This window comes from Acanthochromis polyacanthus, chromosome 11, assembly GCF_021347895.1.
Source record: "Acanthochromis polyacanthus isolate Apoly-LR-REF ecotype Palm Island chromosome 11, KAUST_Apoly_ChrSc, whole genome shotgun sequence".
NCBI classification, from domain to species: Eukaryota; Metazoa; Chordata; class Actinopteri; family Pomacentridae; genus Acanthochromis; species Acanthochromis polyacanthus.
In genome coordinates this window covers 33,628,126-33,645,412 of record NC_067123.1, presented here as the reverse complement: position 1 = coordinate 33,645,412, position 17,287 = coordinate 33,628,126, and the positions used below count along the sequence as shown (strand labels likewise).

At 39.9% G+C, this 17,287-nt stretch overlaps 1 protein-coding gene across 1 annotated transcript; it reads right to left on the bottom strand.

Annotated features, from left to right (window-relative positions):
• Positions 1 to 683: 683 nt before the first annotated feature.
• fam8a1a (family with sequence similarity 8 member A1a) lies at positions 684 to 6,175 on the bottom strand. Its single transcript, XM_022209325.2, is given in 8 exon segments — positions 684 to 1,870; positions 2,126 to 2,249; positions 2,252 to 2,264; positions 3,830 to 3,953; positions 5,074 to 5,155; positions 5,158 to 5,193; positions 5,442 to 5,463; positions 5,466 to 6,175. Coding segments are annotated over 8 exon segments (936 nt in total). The 5' UTR covers positions 5,856 to 6,175; the 3' UTR covers positions 684 to 1,725.
• Positions 6,176 to 17,287: the final 11,112 nt, after the last annotated feature.

Here is a 17,287-nt window from a genome sequence, read left to right as displayed (position 1 = left end):
ATATTTCTACAATACACTCACCCTATCACCCACTTGTTCAGGCGTGGGTCAAAGAAAATTAATTGCTAAATGCGTTGTGAAAATCCTCTGTCAATTATGATCCCTTCCTTTTTAAATCTGGTTAAATTCTGAAACTACAGCAGTTTTGTCTATTAAGGGGTTCTTTATTTGCCTGGTTTTAAACTTTTCCACTCAAAAGCTATAAACTGCATGTAATGTTGCCTGTTTTTCTTTCCATTTCTGCATTATGGTGAATCATATTCTACGTTACTTTTGTGCACAGCTGCAAAAAGACATAAAATATGATGTGGAAAAAGGCGCACATGAATGCAGAAATTGTGTAGTGAGATTAAGAAAATATATTAAACTGTGGACCCTTTAATTGTAAGGCATGATATTCACTCTGTAATGTATTTAATGTATTTAATTAATTAATGTATTTAATGCGTGAAAGCCTCACAAAATAAGAAAATAATATATTTCATCACATCTACTGAAATATTTGACCTTATGTTTTGAACATAAATATTTTAAATGTCTGATTTTCATTTTAATTCTAATCCTGCCTTTTTTAACACCTCTAACTGTATTTCAGTGTAAATTTAAGGCAAACATAGCTGAGGACTGAGCTATCCCTTTGCATAATACACTGAGATGAATGAAATATGAGTCCATTTAGTATATTTATGTCAGCTGGACTGTAAAATGTGATTTAATCAGTGATAATATGTAATACCAGAAGAGTTTTACATTGTGCATAAGTAAAATTCTGACACCATGAATAGCATTCAATAATCAGTCGAGACAAACTGTGGTTCCTGATGCTAAACATTTGCCCTGAGTCACAAAAATTACAAGTTTGAAGACACAAAATATGAGCAGAGAATTTACAAACATCATTTCTCACATTGGAACCTCATACACCCACGAGATTTTTTTGTGTGTGTTGTTTTGTTACATTTTAGCATATCAAAGCAATACTTCATCAAAATATTCATAGGCACAGAGTATGGACAGAAAGAAGCCTGGCATGTTTGCATGTTTTTCTTCAATGTATATAAGAATTATCACAACATAAGACAGAAAAGATTACTAGTATTACCTTGAACAAAATAAGATAAAATGCATATGAGAAAATGTCAAAGTCTACAACCTATTAACGTTGCTCGTGTCTGTAGGACTCTTATTCTGAAATAAATTAGTTTGAAAGAATGATAAAGATGGGATTGTCTCTGTCGAAAAATGAATGTGAAAATAAGATGGGCATCTTAGGGCAGTTCCAGTAACAGCCACTAGAGGTCACCAAAGGAAAGAGTTGTCAAATCCTCCCCAAACAAGCTTTCAGCTTCACACCGAATAAACAAATTATATACAGAAACATAACATGTATATTAAAATTTACCATAGATGAGGAGAAAACTCAGAATATCCCATGAAAGCACCGTTTTTAGCTTCAGTTAGCAAAAACTTACAATACTTAAACAGGTTCTCCTCACAGCTTATTTGTTTGTCCAGCGGTGTAAATTAAACGCCTTACAGCACAACATGTGTTTGTAATGACACTGTCCCACAATCTGCATACATTTCATTTTAAAGTGCAAGTCCAAGTTTCATTCAGAAAAGTCCTTCGCCAGTCCGTCACTAAATCAGGTATCAATAAATTCTCCAGATGTGTGTGGTTTATTATCCATGCCAAGTAGAAGAGAGTCTGCAGTAAGAAGGCAGCTACCTGCCCCCTCTGCGCTGGACAACTATGGTCCCCGCCACAATGTCATACACAGTCCTGTTGTGCTGGAAGAAGAGGAGGGTGATGAAGACAGGAAAGAGGAAGGCAATGGAGAAGTTCTTGTTCAACGCCCGCACAGTAGAGCTGTGAAAATCAAGACGAAATACTGAGAACTGCTGAGTCCCGAACAGATTCTCCGTGGGCACCAGAGACTATTGGAAGCAGTAGTTTTTTTGATTGAGACTCCAAATTAGATTCCAGAGTAAATCAAAGGGCAACATTTACAGTGTAGCTATGCACACACAGATTAATTAAACGCTCATATGTCAGATTATTTCTCTGTTTCTTCTTATCAGTCGTAAAGTGAGCAAACAAAGACATTCATGTGTGATTACTCACGCTGAGAGGGAGACGTTAGATGCTGGAACCACAAGAACCCGGTTGGGTCGAACCAGAGTGGACGTATCACACGTCACCACCCGCAGGCCGAGCAGGAACTTCCCAGGAGTAGCACCACCAGCACCCAGATACAGATCGTCTGATTGGACAAGAACAACAAACAGCTCATTACTGAATGTAATTTTTGTTGCCCAAGACTCTACCTCAATATGCAGCATCAGTGTCTGTATCATGTGTAGTAATTCATGTGCAATGTGCAATGTTTCATATTCTCATTTCTCAGGTATATTACTTCAGTTAATGTGTAATATTTCATTATGTGCAACATTTTTGATTGCATGTGTAATATTTCACTTTAATGTACGGCATTGCCAAAGTAATGTGTAGTATTTCATGAGCATGTGTGATACCGTCTATAACCCAAGTATAATTTCTTCTTCTATTTGTAGCCTTATTTTTGCTTACAGTGGTGGAAAAACATTTTCAGACACCCCATACATTAGCATGTATATTCCATTAAGAATCACTGTTAGCTGTACTCTTTAAGTGCAATTTCTTTGAGTACAATTACAGCTATAATACTAAACAAATCCTACAAAAAAGCCCATAAAAACCTAAAATTGATTGGTTCCATAAAAATAGGAAATTTTGAGTATTGGGTCATTTTTGGTAGAATTTAGCTCTGTTAGTTTTCTTGTAAAGAATAAACAAAAAAGCATCATTTGTATTTGTTTTTGTCTGTCTAATGGAGCCAAATATTTCATAATATTGGAGATTGTGTAACATTTTAAGGATTTCTACAACCTTTTTTCCTCCACTGTATTTTATTTCAGTAATATATTCTACTTATATCCTACAGACTTTCTACTTTCAAGCATAGCATTTCTAATATAATGTCATTTGTTTTTTTCTGAGCAATATCTGGAATTAATAAAGTTTTATCTTCTCTTTTCTCATTAGGAAGAGCAAAAGTGCAAGAAACTTTATGTTCACATTTACACAAACTAGCTCAGGAGCATTTCAGGAAACATGGCAGATGGTGTTCGCCTGAGCAGAGGTGCCTGAATGTCCCAGTGCTGCTCCCCACCTGGGAAAACAAGCCACTGACGCCGAAGTCCAACAAAACACGCAATGCCTGACTTCATCTCAGGCAACTGTGAACGCTGCGTTGCATCACTGTTCTCTACGGAAAAACGATGTTGTGTTGCAAAAGACTGTTCTCATTAAATGTGAGCATGCGATGAGGCAGCTCCGACTAAATGAACATAGAGGGGAATATTATGCATATTTCAAGTGGTGTTTCACTTCATTTATCAGTAGAAATTGTGAGGTAAGAGGTTGTCAGAGGTGAGTGTTTCTTTTCAGCGCAGAAAAACCTGTGCAGCATTACAGTAAAAGGATGTCTGTTTCAATGATTCAAGTAAAAGTAGCGTTAAATAGGTGATTCTTGGAGAGATTAAGTGCTTATAGACCTTACATGACGCTAAATGTTATAAATGTATTAAAGGAAAGCTAAGTTTGAGCAAAAGATCAGCATTTGTATGACAGAATATATATTTGTCAAGTAATGATGCTAAATCATTACTTTGCTTGATTTCAGCCAGCCACGATGCATGTGTTTTTAGTATTTAAAAGTTAGCTGATTATCATAGACCAGTATTACTAAATCCTGTCATTTTGAAGGCAGTGTGAAACATAACCCACCTCATAGACGCACACCAGCACCCTGTAGACCAGAGCAACCGCCATCATCTTCTGTAGGTCCTCCATGGACGTGTTCTCATCAATCTCCTCCACAATGAACTGAGTAATAAATCTGGCAATATCCCTTTAAAGAGGAGAGACAGACACTCTGTGTGAGCACAAACCCGGGGAATGATAATAACCGATTTAACACTAAAGCAGTAATGTAAACTCTTTGGTCATGGACATTGTCTTTTTTTGGCTCTACAGTGACACCACTGCCAGTTGAGCCTGAGAAAAATGTATCAACATTGTAAAACCTACTGTTGCAAAAATACATCATCATTTTTATTATTATTTATTATTATTTGTATCATTTATATATTTATATCTATATATTTTTGCTCATTTTTCTATATTTCATTTTAACAGATTATTTATACACATAATCTGTAAAATAGATATATAAATACATATATAATATGTGTATATATAATTTTATTTTTTAAAATACATTTGGGTTTTGCAGGGTTAATGGACTGCAACACTGAAGGGTTCATTTGAATTAGAAGTTGATCAAATATTGAGTTTTCAGATTACTGTGCTGATTAGTAATCAAGGAGGCCGATAACCAAACTGAAAAAATATTTGCCAGCAAAAATTTAAATTTTTGGTGTCAAAATGTAGAATTACACAAATCCCAAAATAAAACATTCCTGAAATTTAATTTAATTTGTTTTGAATTAGTACACTTTTCACCATTTATTTTTCAGTATTATAGATGTTATTATTTGAAAAGCAACCAATAACACAGTGCAGTCTATGGGTGATTTCTCAAGACTATGAGTGTTCACAGCAGACAGAAAATTTGACTATTGAGTCAATTAAAAAAAAATTTATTTGTGCCTTGGGGGCAATTCAAGGCATGTACAGCAGCTTTCTACACAAGTATAACAACAACTGTACATAGTATTAGCAGCCATGTTATGGTAAAAAAAAACATAAAAAAAAATCAGAATAGAATATAAGTAAAATATTGTATTGGCAATGTAGATACGGTGGTAAAATCGTGATTCCATATTAATTAGCAGCGATGGTTACATAGGGACAGAATCATAGTTTTAACATTTACATCGATGGTGTAGGTCAGATCTAATTAAAGAGCGTAGGGTAGTATTCAGCAGAACCCTAATTTGAATTCTTCAAGCTTTCTGCCCTTGTTCGCACTTTTGATTTTCAAAGCTGCATTACAATATAACACTTACTTCATCCCACTCAGATGCATGATCCACAGCACAATGGTGGCCTTCACGCAAAACAGGATAAAGAAGTCCACTGTCTCTGCCAGAACCTCTGGAGAGGAGAGGGGATGGTGTACTCTCGTCCTGTGGAGCAGAAGAAAACACAAGTGCATCAGTATGCCTTTCATTCAAATAGTTGCTCATTGCTATAAGTCACCAGAGGACTCAAAGGACCTTGAAAACACTCTAAGCATGTAAGCCTGTTTTCACTAGGAGTTTTACTTAAGCCTGCTTCCCATTAGACTCGATGACCTAGCTTATGCATTCAGAATCCCACACATAAGCTGCAGACTGTAAGACAAAGTAGGCCACAGCACCAAACTGAGCCCTACCTGCCTGCGGAGGGTTCCCGTCTGCTGCTGCTGCGCTGGGCGGCATCAGTCGCTGTGAGCGTGGTGGCGGCTGAACCTCTGCCCGCTGTGGGTACCACCCGGGTGAGGAGAGGATGCGGGGAAGCCGAGAGGATACGGGTAGCTGTACCAGGTCCGTGTGTCATAAAAAACCTCGCTCCCGGAGGTCGAGGCAGGTGCCCCCGGTTGTGTCTGGGCGCCTGTGCCCGGCGGAGGGACACCACAAGACGGAGGGAAGGGGAAGGCGGACAGCGCCAACCAGCTCTGCCAGTTGGCGTAGCCCCAATAATACTGCCACATCCATTGCTGCAACTTAGCGCAGTACTCCGTAGTAGCGCTGCTTTCAGGCGATTTTTTGTCGTTTTTAGTATCGTCGCTGCTTCTGTCACACGTCATGGTTGCAGCTGTTCCTGACAAACTCTGCAGACCCACCAGGAAAAGCTTTTTCACCTCGGTTAGCCGTCAGCTAATCCGTCCTCCGCTCTGTCCATTAGCCGTCTGCTGTTAGCTGCGCCTGTTTGTAAATACACGGATTTCCTGGACCGTTCAACTTTACTCATCACCTCCCAGGCTGGTGTCATTGTATAATGTTCAAGTAATTCATATTTAAACAATAATTGATAATTAAGAAATACACTGGATGCTTTATCAGTGCTGTAGATACCAGAAAATTATCACCGTGTTGTGGAAATGTCCGGTAAACCCCCTGTTCTGTCATTAATGGTATGAGCCATTTAAAGGCAGTACTTTTCCTCTATGCACCTGTCAGACCGTAGACTTTATACAGTCTATGTGTCAGACACAAAATTCATTATACTGTAGTAGTTTGCATAGAAAGTTTATGCAGGACTGTAAAATTAAAAAAGAAAAAATGCAAATAATTTAGTGGACTAAAGAAAATAAATAAAGTGATTAAAAAGAGCAAGAAAATAGCAATAAATAAATAAAAGAAGATGAAGCAAATCAGTAAAAACAATAAACAGAGACAACATCCACTTTTTTGAATTTGCATTATGGGATCTGTAGTTTGTGTGTTATCAGCGCTTCATATCGTCAGGCCATTAATAACAATAATAATAAATCAATGTAAAATGATCTCGCGCGGGCCTTGAGTTTGACACATGTGGTCTACACCATGGTAACAATTCATCACTGGACTTCTTTGATGCCTTTAATCTGAAAATGTCCTCAGTTTTAACAGAGTTTTAATGTATTTGTTAAATACAGCACACTATATGTGTAAGTCAGTGTGTATATTTTTATATCATGTGCATATTTCTATGACAAACAGGTGTGGAAATAAAAATATCTGAATCCTCTCAGTCCTCCTGACTAACTGAACATAACCTCTGCAATTGCACCACAAGAGAGCAGCAGAGGTCTGTTGATCTAAAGTCCTCCAAACATGTCAGATTCAACCAGCAGAACAATCTATCTTCATATATTTGTTCTCACAGTATATGGAATAACATTACAGTATATATTACAGGTGTTGCTTTAGGTCAGGTGTTGGTTTTTTCGGTTCATCTCAGCATTAAACAATGTTCTGTTCTGTTCAGTATTTTTGAACATTTACATACGAAGAGTGGGAGGTGGACCTGCTGTCGTATTTAAAAATCCCAAACATGTGAGCTGAGTGACAATCAGCAAGTCTGCTATAGAGGTTAGAGGGGTCAAAAACTCCAAACTCTATAAAAGCTGCTATGGAAATGGCTTTGATTCAAAAAGACCTGCTGATGTTTTGCTCTCTCTGACACGTTCTTTTTGTCTCTGACACACTTTGTCCCTCTTTTTTTTTGTTGCTCTTTCACTATGACCCCACTTTGGAGCAATTTGTCGTTCCTGTTTCCACTCTCATCTCTGTTCCACCTCTACACTCACTTGTCTCCCCACTCTCCTGTCTCTCATTTCACTCCCCCTCCTGTCTGATTAAAATGGGGAGCAGTCGGGGGTGGAGGGTTGTTGCATTTGCTGACTGGGCTGCCCGACTCTTTGGGGTTAGGTGTTAGGTCTGCCAGTTCGAAATGATTGTGCCGGACCCAGTGAATGGAGCCAGTGAGGCGGACGCCAATCCCCCCAATCCCAGTGGACAGAGGCCATGCGATGACTGTGCCCCAAAGTAATCGGGTCCAAATAAAAGCTGCGTCCGGCAAACGCTGACCTCCATAGAAACCCGACAACCTGTGGGATTACTGCTTTGGAGGTGTGTGTGTTTGTGTGTGCGTGTGTGTGTGTGTGTGTGTGTGTGTGTGTGTGTGTGTGTGTGTGTGTGTGCTAAAAGAGAGGTGAATGAGTAGATTTGCATGTCCTGGTTACTGCTGGACAGTTTCGCACCCAGATATGGAATATTCACTGAACTACTGTGGCACAAATTCAAAGTAACAGTACATAAAATCAGTTTTGAAGTTTCAATCTCTGTTGTTGCCAATTTAAAACAAAAATATGTGGGGATCACGATTATGACCTAGTAAGTATACTACAAGTTGGTGATAGAAGTGAATAAAATCAATATTAGCCTATGACCATGAGATAAAGCTATCTTATGTAAATACTGAGCACCATTTCAGTGAACCTCCTAATGTGTACCATATAGACTGAAATTATGTAATCTGGCTGTACTTTCTTGAGTAAACACAACACAACATGCTGATAGTACAGTGAACATAAGGGGGTGAACTTCTGTGTAAAACCATGTCTGAGTGTATTCCTCCTTTTTAACTTTTAATACTGGTAAATGTCTGTGTTTTCACAAGAAATTTGACTTAAAACACTCAAAAGAATCACACTGACGAATATTTAAGAAGTAAAAATTACTGCCTCTTACAATTGAATGCTTTCTTATTTCTTTCATATATGAAACCAGGACATGTATGACACAAGTAAAAACTAGTCTCTGACATGTAATTTTCAAAAACTGTGCAGGTTTTCTGTTTCGATATGGAGAATATGATGCAGACCAAAGAAACAATACCTGTCCTATGATGTAAATAACAGTTATACATAATATACACTGCAAAATAAAAGACAATATGGAGCTTTTCGTCCATCAGACTGGGCGATATGTTTGGCAGACATCAATGAAGCATGGTGGTGGCAGCATCATGATGAGAGGCATGGTGGTGGTAGCATCATGACGTAAAGCATGGTGGTGGCAGCATCATGACGTGAGGCATGGTGAAGGCAGCATCATGATGTGAAGCATGTTGGTGGCATTATCATGACGTGAGGCATGGTGGTGGCATTATCATGACGTGAAGCATGGGGGTGGCATTATCATGACGTGAGGCATGGTGGTGGCATTATCGTGACGTGAACCATGGTGGTGGCATTATCATGACGTGAAGCATGGTGGTGGCATTATGACGTGAGGCATGGTGGTGGCAGTATCATGACGTGAGGCATGGTGGTGGCAGTATCATGACGTGAGGCATGGTGGTGGCATCATGACGTGAAGCATGGTGGTGGCATCATGACGTGAAGCATGGTGGCGGCATCATGACATGAGGCATGGTGGTGGCAGCATCATGACGTGAGGCATGGTGGTGGCAGCATCATGTGAGGCATGGTGGTGGCGCATCATGACGTGAGCATGGTGGTGGCAGCATCATGACGTGAGCATGGTGGTCATGAGCATGCATGGTGGTGGCAGCATCATGACGTGAGGCATGGTGGTGGCAGCATCATGGCGTGAGGCATGGTTGGTGGCAGCATCATCATTTGAATACCTGTATATTTGAATACATGCATCCACATTAATTATTATTATTATTATTATTATCGCTATACCACAAGAAAATTGTCTCTTTCCACCATGGTTGCAACCTGATGGCTCACACACATATCATGCATATGCTTACAGAGGCACACCTCAGACAGACAAAATGGTGAAAAAAATCCATTCACTGACTAACAAAAGTACACATAGTTCATAGTGTTCCTACTGAAAAGGTTGCTATGTCTGTGCAGAATGTGCTGCATGTTCCCAGACATACACTGAAGGAACAAGGCCATCAAATAACCTTAATTGCTCTAAAACACACTTTATGAACAAAATTTAGTGCGTATTTGGTCTTCTGTCACTTTCTCATGACTCAGCGCTGACGTTTCTTACATTTTTGAGACTTTGATTATCTGCTTTTTACAGCATGTGATGGATAAAAACTGGAGTTCATAATCTCTCATAGGTGTTTAGTTGGGTTGAGATCTGGTCAGACGGCCATAATTTGCCCCCGTTTAACATGCCGAGATCCCTTTGAGTGAATCTGAACTTTCTATGGCACTTTGATATTCTCTACAACTAAATGAACTTTTCCTGTAACATGCTGTGCTCAGAGTCCTGCTCATGTGTTGTGTGTGCATGTTTTTATGTTGTTTTTCTGCTAGTGATCTCTATTTGCTATATTTTTTCACTACTTTTTGAACCTAATTTCTTTTTTATTTAACCTTTATTTATACAGGTAATCTCATTGAGACATCAGGTCTCATTCTCAAGAGAGACCTGTCTTCAAATAACATAAGTGTCCTATGGATTGCAACATTGTTATCATGGAAGGAACCACACCCATTATTATAGAAATGTTTGGTCGTAGGATACAATACAACTTTGTGTTTATTTGCTTCCCTCTAAGGGAACAAGTGGAAAGTGGACCCGAATAGCAAAACAGATGAACTATGTCCTTACTGTAGGGGTCAACATTCAAATTAGTCCTGGTGGGATCAATCTTAATAACTCTCAGCAAGAAATCACTGTAGATACGCATGTTTGCTTAAAAAAAAAAAAATGTTTTTTTTTTAATGATATGGATGGTTTGGTGAAGATATTTGTGCTGTTTGTCAAAATTCTGAGGATAACTCAGACCCCAAGCTGTCTCAGGATCTTGACTTTTTGTTGGGTGGGTTTCACTTGACTGAACTGAGCTGTACAGCCACTGCAAGAATCTTAATTTAAAATGGGTTTCCTTCATAACAGGCTAATTATTAGAACCGATTGTCCACAGTTCTCCCACAGTTGTGGAATCCAGCCACAGTTTATGTAAAGGCTCCGTAGAGAACAGCATATCACTGATCTTAGCCAACACCGATTTGGAACCCTTTACAAGAAGCAGTGACTCTTGGCTCCTCAAATGTATCACTCTGACAAGTCTGTCAAAAAGCCCGAAGGCAAATTTTCCACTTCTGCTCATGTGGGAACTCAAGATTTAGGTTTCTGCAGCTTTTTCATACTGGCAGGCTGCCTTGTACTGCACGTTCTGGTTTAAGGTCTTACTGCACACAAAGGTTAAAGCACAGTGATTCAGTCCATTCACATTGTGTCGAGTGGGTCGCAGGGTAAAGAAATGAACAAAGCATGCATCATTCATCTAGAGAATGTGGGGAAAGGGGTCGTGTCCGTTTTGAGGCAGTAGGGAGGGCGGCCATCATGTGATTTATATATAAATTGCTCAGACTGGCTAGAATGCACTTTGGCATTTCATGTTTCATGTTATTTCAGAATGTTCTTACAATCTGTTCCTTCAAATAGGATTAATCTCAGCATTTCACTGATTTCACGCAGAGATTGTTGCATCTACTCTCAGATGTATATTGCTCTGAATAAATGAAACAGTAGAATTGTAGATCAAAGAGTCTATAATGTTTATACCAGAGGTGTCAAACTTATTTTAGTTAAAGGGCCTCATTCAGCCCAGTTTGATCTCCACACCAGTAAAATCACACCATAATAACCTAGAAATAATCACAACTCCTAATGTTTTAGTGCAACAAAGTTCACATTTTAGGTATTATCTTTTTACAAAACATTATGAACAACCTGAAATTTCTTAAGAAAAATAAAACAAATAAACAGCAAAGTCGTGATAAATAGAAGTCCTGAAACCAGAAAAATATAAGATGACTAACTGCTCCATCTGCTGAGGCAGCAGAGGGAAGCCCACATTACCTTTGGCCTAAAGAAGAGGAAAAATCCCTGCCTTTTCTTATACGTAAGAATTTAAGCGAGAACCAATTAAGTAAATTATGTCTGCTTCCCTAGAGCCCTGACAGGAACACCCAAGGGGAGAATGAGAGCAGAACTGCTCTCCCACTGACTTCTGGTTCAAGCAAATTCCCCTCATCCTCCTCCTCGTCGTCGCTTTGTCCCTGAACTCCTTATTTCCTGGACCTTGAATGTCTCAGCACACACTCACCTCTTCCCTGCTGTCAGCACAGCTTGGTCTGGAGTAGAGAAGCTGGTTCATGTAACAGTACAGTAAAACCTTTTTTTTCTACTCATTTCTGCTTTTTGCCTCATCTCTGGCTACGTTTCTCACATGATGCTGTTTCTTTTTCATTTTCTTTCTACCCTGTATATTACCACCCTTCCCAGTTATGAACTCCTTTACATACGAGCTTTAAACCTGGCCTTGTCAGTATTTTATATCAGGAATGGATTCCGTTACTGTGCAGTATAAAAGAGGTCACTCACAGAAAATTATGCAGTTTCTGTTACTTCAACACCTTTTAACTCATTGCTTGCAACTTCACTATTGTGTGTTGCTCTCATTGCTTTGATCAGTCCTGTTCCAGCAGGTGTGAACACAAGCAATGTCTGTTTAACCATCTCAGTTATATTTGAAGCCTCTGTAACGTGCCCTAAAGGTGCAATGCAACTTATCCCTGCTAGGATAGTGCACCAGATTATCATTCAAAAAGTGTCAACTTCTCTCATGAAATGTTAAGTCAGTACATTTTTCCAAAAAGTCATGGTGATTTCATTTCCTAAATTCACTCCTTCTTACCAGTGTGACGCACAATCTACAAATCATCTATTGTGTGTAACGGCTCAGCATCGAACAGACAGAAAAAATGAACCGCTAGCTGGTGAACATGGTGAAGCGTTTAGCAACAGAACATCCTGTTTGCCTGAGGAGTGGATAGAGTTAAATACAGAGTTAAAGGAGAGTAAATACTGCGTTTAGATCTCTCATGAGCCCAGAAATGCTTCTACAAATGAATTCTGATGTTGCAACATATTTTCTGGATGAGCAAACTGGCAAATTGTTATTTCAGAATCAAGAAAGTCTAAATTTTACAAGTAGCTCAAGTGCGCTTCAATTTGTATTGAAACTCTCTTGAAAAGCAAATATTTTTATGTTTACTTTATGATATTCAAGTCCAACAAAACTCATAATGGAGACGGAGTTGCCTTCTGCACAGCTCCCTGTTGAACAACATGCCCAGCAATCCAAACGATGATGAATTCCTGACGTCTAAAACGAGAGGAAATGGTTCCTGTGGCTGTTTCACTATGTCCTACTTCAACCTTCAGCCACTCTTATTTCACTACACTGGTGTCAAGATCCAGACTCTTGGTCACATGCTCCGTTTCTCTCTCCCTTCTGCTTTTTTTTTCCACCATCAAAAGTGCCTGACAAGACAAAGAGCTAACAAAAGAGCTGACCCACACAGGGTGCTTGTTTGTTTAACGTGCAGCTGTGCATTGCAGGGAAGGCAGCTGAGTTGTTTCCCGGTGAGTTTCACACGGACTCAAACAGCTGTAAACCCGCAGACCTCGAATTAATAGAATTAAACTTAATTAGAAAACATACAGCTCTGCAACATGTTGGAAAATAAACTGCTTCACATGATTTACAGGCATCATATTGCAGTCTTATTGCACTCTGACAAAGCCCATAGATGCCATCTAAGAACTAGATCACCTCTGCTTTGGAATGGAGCTTTGTGGTGGTTTAATAAATCTCACCTGAAGGGTTGCGAGAGGTTCGCTGTTTGGGTTTATTCTTCTGAGAGGCCTGTTTACTAGCCACTTGGAGAAAGGTCACCCTCTGACTAATGGCTTCCGTTTTCCTCCCGCCTATCAGAGCTGCGGTTATCTCCACAGTGCATTGTGGGGAAGTGCCTGTTGGTCTACAGCACGTCTCAAAGTGTCCATCAGGCCAACTTTCCTGATGACCTATTGTTTTTTGATAAAAAAAAGTTTCCTCTAAAGAACAGACTGTCCATCTGCGATGAAATCTAGCATCAATTGCTGAATGTATACATAGAAGTACTGATGCACTGTGTAGATAAGGACTCACGCCGCATTGTTTTTTTCTTCCGGCTCAAGTAAGGAGACATATTAGCCTGTATGAGACAGAAATCGCACATGTAGCTTGCACTCTACATTGTTGTATTTAACCATTGGTAGATATTCTGCATCTACTGTAAACCAAACACACACCTGCTATACTGAACACAAAAGGATTAAACTGAAAATTGGTATTTTTAACCCTAATGCTAGCTCTGCTCTTACATTGCTTGATAAAAAAACCAAAATAAAACAGTGAAACATTGAAACCAGATCAGACAAACAACATGATCTGACCTTTAAAATATCAGCACCATTCAGCCATACCACCTGCAGTAGAAGGTCACTGTGTCTGTGTTCATACTCATTGCATAGAAACTACGAAAAACCACTACCATCCACTTAGATTCCTTGAAATCTCACTCATTTTTGCTTACATAAACAGAACCTCACAGAAACAGACAGTCTGCTGTATTGTCTGGCACGACAGGACCAGTCCTACTTCCAGTGGAAAAGTACAGTCACATTTTGGACTGTGATGTCTGCTGCCTATCCTGAAGTCGGCAGTGCTTATCCAGGTCATGGACGATGGTCACATATCTACCAGTTTTGAAATTTCCTAAACTGATTTTGAGCTGAGAGGTTGTTTTTTTTTTTCTTTTTTCATTTTAACGCTGAGATCACTTGAAATAACCATTTCAAATTTTGGTTTCACTGAGTTGATTGTGCAATGATCAGAGTTGAGGGGGAATGCATTACAAGACATTCTTCTAATCACATTACATTTGACTGTAAAAGCAGTATCCATCCTTCCATCTTTTTTTCGCTTATCCCGGATCAGGTCATGGTAAGCAAACATTTCTGTCATCCCTCTCTCCAGCACTTTCAAGCTCCTTATTCAGCATCCCAAGGCGTTTCCCGGCCAGATGAGATATATAATCTCTCCAGTGAGTTCTGAGTCTACCTCAGGGTCTCCTCCCAGTTGGACGAAAATCTCCAAAGGAAGGCGCCCAGGAGGAATCCTAATCAGATTTCTGAAATGCCTCAGCTTGTTCCTTTCAATGTGAAGGAACAGAGACTGTACCCAGAGCTCCCACCCCATGTCCAAGCTCCTCACCCTCGCTCTAAGGCTGAGTCCAGACACGCTACAGAGCAAGCCCACTTTGATCTTGTATTCGCTGCCTCATTCTTTTGGTCATTACTCAGAGCTCAAGACCATAGATAAGGGTTGGAACATAGATTTGCCTTCTGGCTCAGTTCCTTTACAATGCCTATCCAGTACAATGCCTGTATTACTGATGATGCTGCATCAATCCGTCTGTCCATCTCATACACCATGAGATACTTAAGCTTCTTCACTATGGTCAGCAACTCATCCTCACCCCAGATGAAGCATTCTTCTTCAGCAGAGAACCATGGCCTCAGACTTGCAGGTATAGGTCATGCAACATATTACTGTTTCTAGATTCAGTAAGTTACCTTACAGTTACATATCAGCAACAGCTGTTTTTATTTTCAGGCAGTATAGCCTACAGACAGCGCCACAGTGACTCTCTTGAGGTAGTTTTACAATGCAGGAACTTCGAGCTGTCACAAGGCGATGCAAACATTTCCAGGAATGGCCCTGTAATTGGTCTCGTAGCCTTTTTATTTCCATTGAAGTGTAGAATCTTGACAACTTTGATTGCAATGTCAATTCAGTGTGTGCCAAACAATAACAAATACAGGGGTCCTCGGTTTACGATGTCCTCAACCTACGCCATTTCATCGTTACGTTGGAACTGGTTACGTGGAACTAGTTGACGAGCGGAGCAGACAAATATGACGACTTAGTTTACATTCGCCAGTTGTACGCCACTTTGGATTGTGCTACATTCGCTAACTTTTTGCCCTTGCATGGTAAAGTAGATCAAGTTGTGAAAATAGTGCAACATATTCCGTTATCTTCTTGTAAAATGACTCATACATGCATGAAAGTCATTAGTATTCATGAGTTTTCCAAAGAACTGATCAATAGCATGATGCACATAACAGCTTTGTTTCCATTTTTGCTGGAGTTCCGACTTACAAATCGACTCATGTTGGGCCGTAGGAACGGAGCTGCAACGTAAGTAGAGGATGACCTGTAGTAGGTAGTGGACATAATTCCAGTTTTATAAACACACAGGAGATAGAACAATGGACTACTCGAATTTTACACCACTGATGCCAATGTCACAGAGTAGAAGACTGCTGCTTGATGAGAACATCGAGAGGATAGAAAAATTTTCACTCATTGTCTTGTTAGAGTTTACCCCGGAATACACACTTTTTTCTCTCCCAGAATGTCTCTGAAAGGAATTCTCCAGGGGTGGTTCTTGGAATTGGAAAACCCACAAAGGTTTGGGTCACTCTAAAAGGGCCTGCAAGTTCCAGCAGTGGAAAACACCTTGCAGACATGCAGCTGAGCTTGTTCTCGCCACAGCAGTTTTCTGTGAAGTGCTCTTTGGGCTGGTTGATTTTGCCACCTTTGCTGTTGTCTTTGAGGTATTTGTGATAATACGTAGGCGTATATAAGCTTCAAAGTTATCTCGTTAACTGGCAACTTCTTGATTTAGTGTTTGAAGTCAGTTTTTCCTCACAGAAGTTCCGTTAAAACCCTTCATGCTGTGGCCATAAAACAAACTACGCTGCATGTTACAGAGTCACAGAGTTCTTTCTGTGACTGGAGCACAAAGGATGCTTGATGTGAACAAACAGAGCCCATCTATAGTGTTACTTCCCATCTGGCTCAACGTTGACGCACACGCACTCACACACACCGATTTCAAAGATCACCCCATTCCTCGCTTCCCCTCTCAGAGTCACCCCCTCCAGATTACAGATCACATGTCCTGTCACACAGTAGTCGTAGGAGGAGGAGCAGCCGATAAGCCAAACACTATGACGACTTGTGGTGGATTCAGAGCAGAAAATGCCGACACTTACTGACATTCTGATGCCTAACCAGCCATTTCTTTATCTGCGTTTGAACAGAGAGCGCAAATATAGACACACGAACAAATGAACAAGCAGGTAATGATGCTCGTATAAGCAGAAAAAGCCATAGTTTGGGTTGCAGCATTCTCTGGGGAAACTATTGTGTACAGTCAGGTTTGCATAGTCTCACATTAAAGATTTCCACCGTCCTTCCTCTGAGCTATACAATCACTCGGGGCCCCTGTTCTAAGCTAAACTATGACAGGAAGTCCTGGTGAGCTGACATGAAAAACACTGAGTCTCTTTGTGGAGCTCACAAAAGCAATAATATATTTCCTCCTATACATTGCAGAGGCCTTTGGAAGTTATATTTTGAGCTGCCCCCTTCACAGAGTGAGAAGTCTGACATCAGCTTCATGAAAAATATTATTTAAAGATGAAAGACTGAGAACACTCTCCATCTCTCTTGTTGTTGAATGACTGAGGCTCATTCCAGGATCGATGCTTTGTCGCTTGTATTATTATGTTTTGAAAATGGGGTTAGCTTGTTAAGAAACAGTTTAGACATGTAGGTTGGTATTAGATGTCTGCCTTCTTTAGCTTACAATGACCTTTGGTGTTGTTGTACAGTAGCATGATCCCAGACCTTTAAATCAATGCTCATACTGTATCTCAGATTTTTTTTTCAGTGATTTCAATCATTTTTGAATCATGAAAAAAGAAAAATCTGCCACACTTTGCTGTTTGCCCTGTGCTGTTGTCTCTTCTAAGCCATCCATTAGCTTCATGTATATAAAGCAAGTAA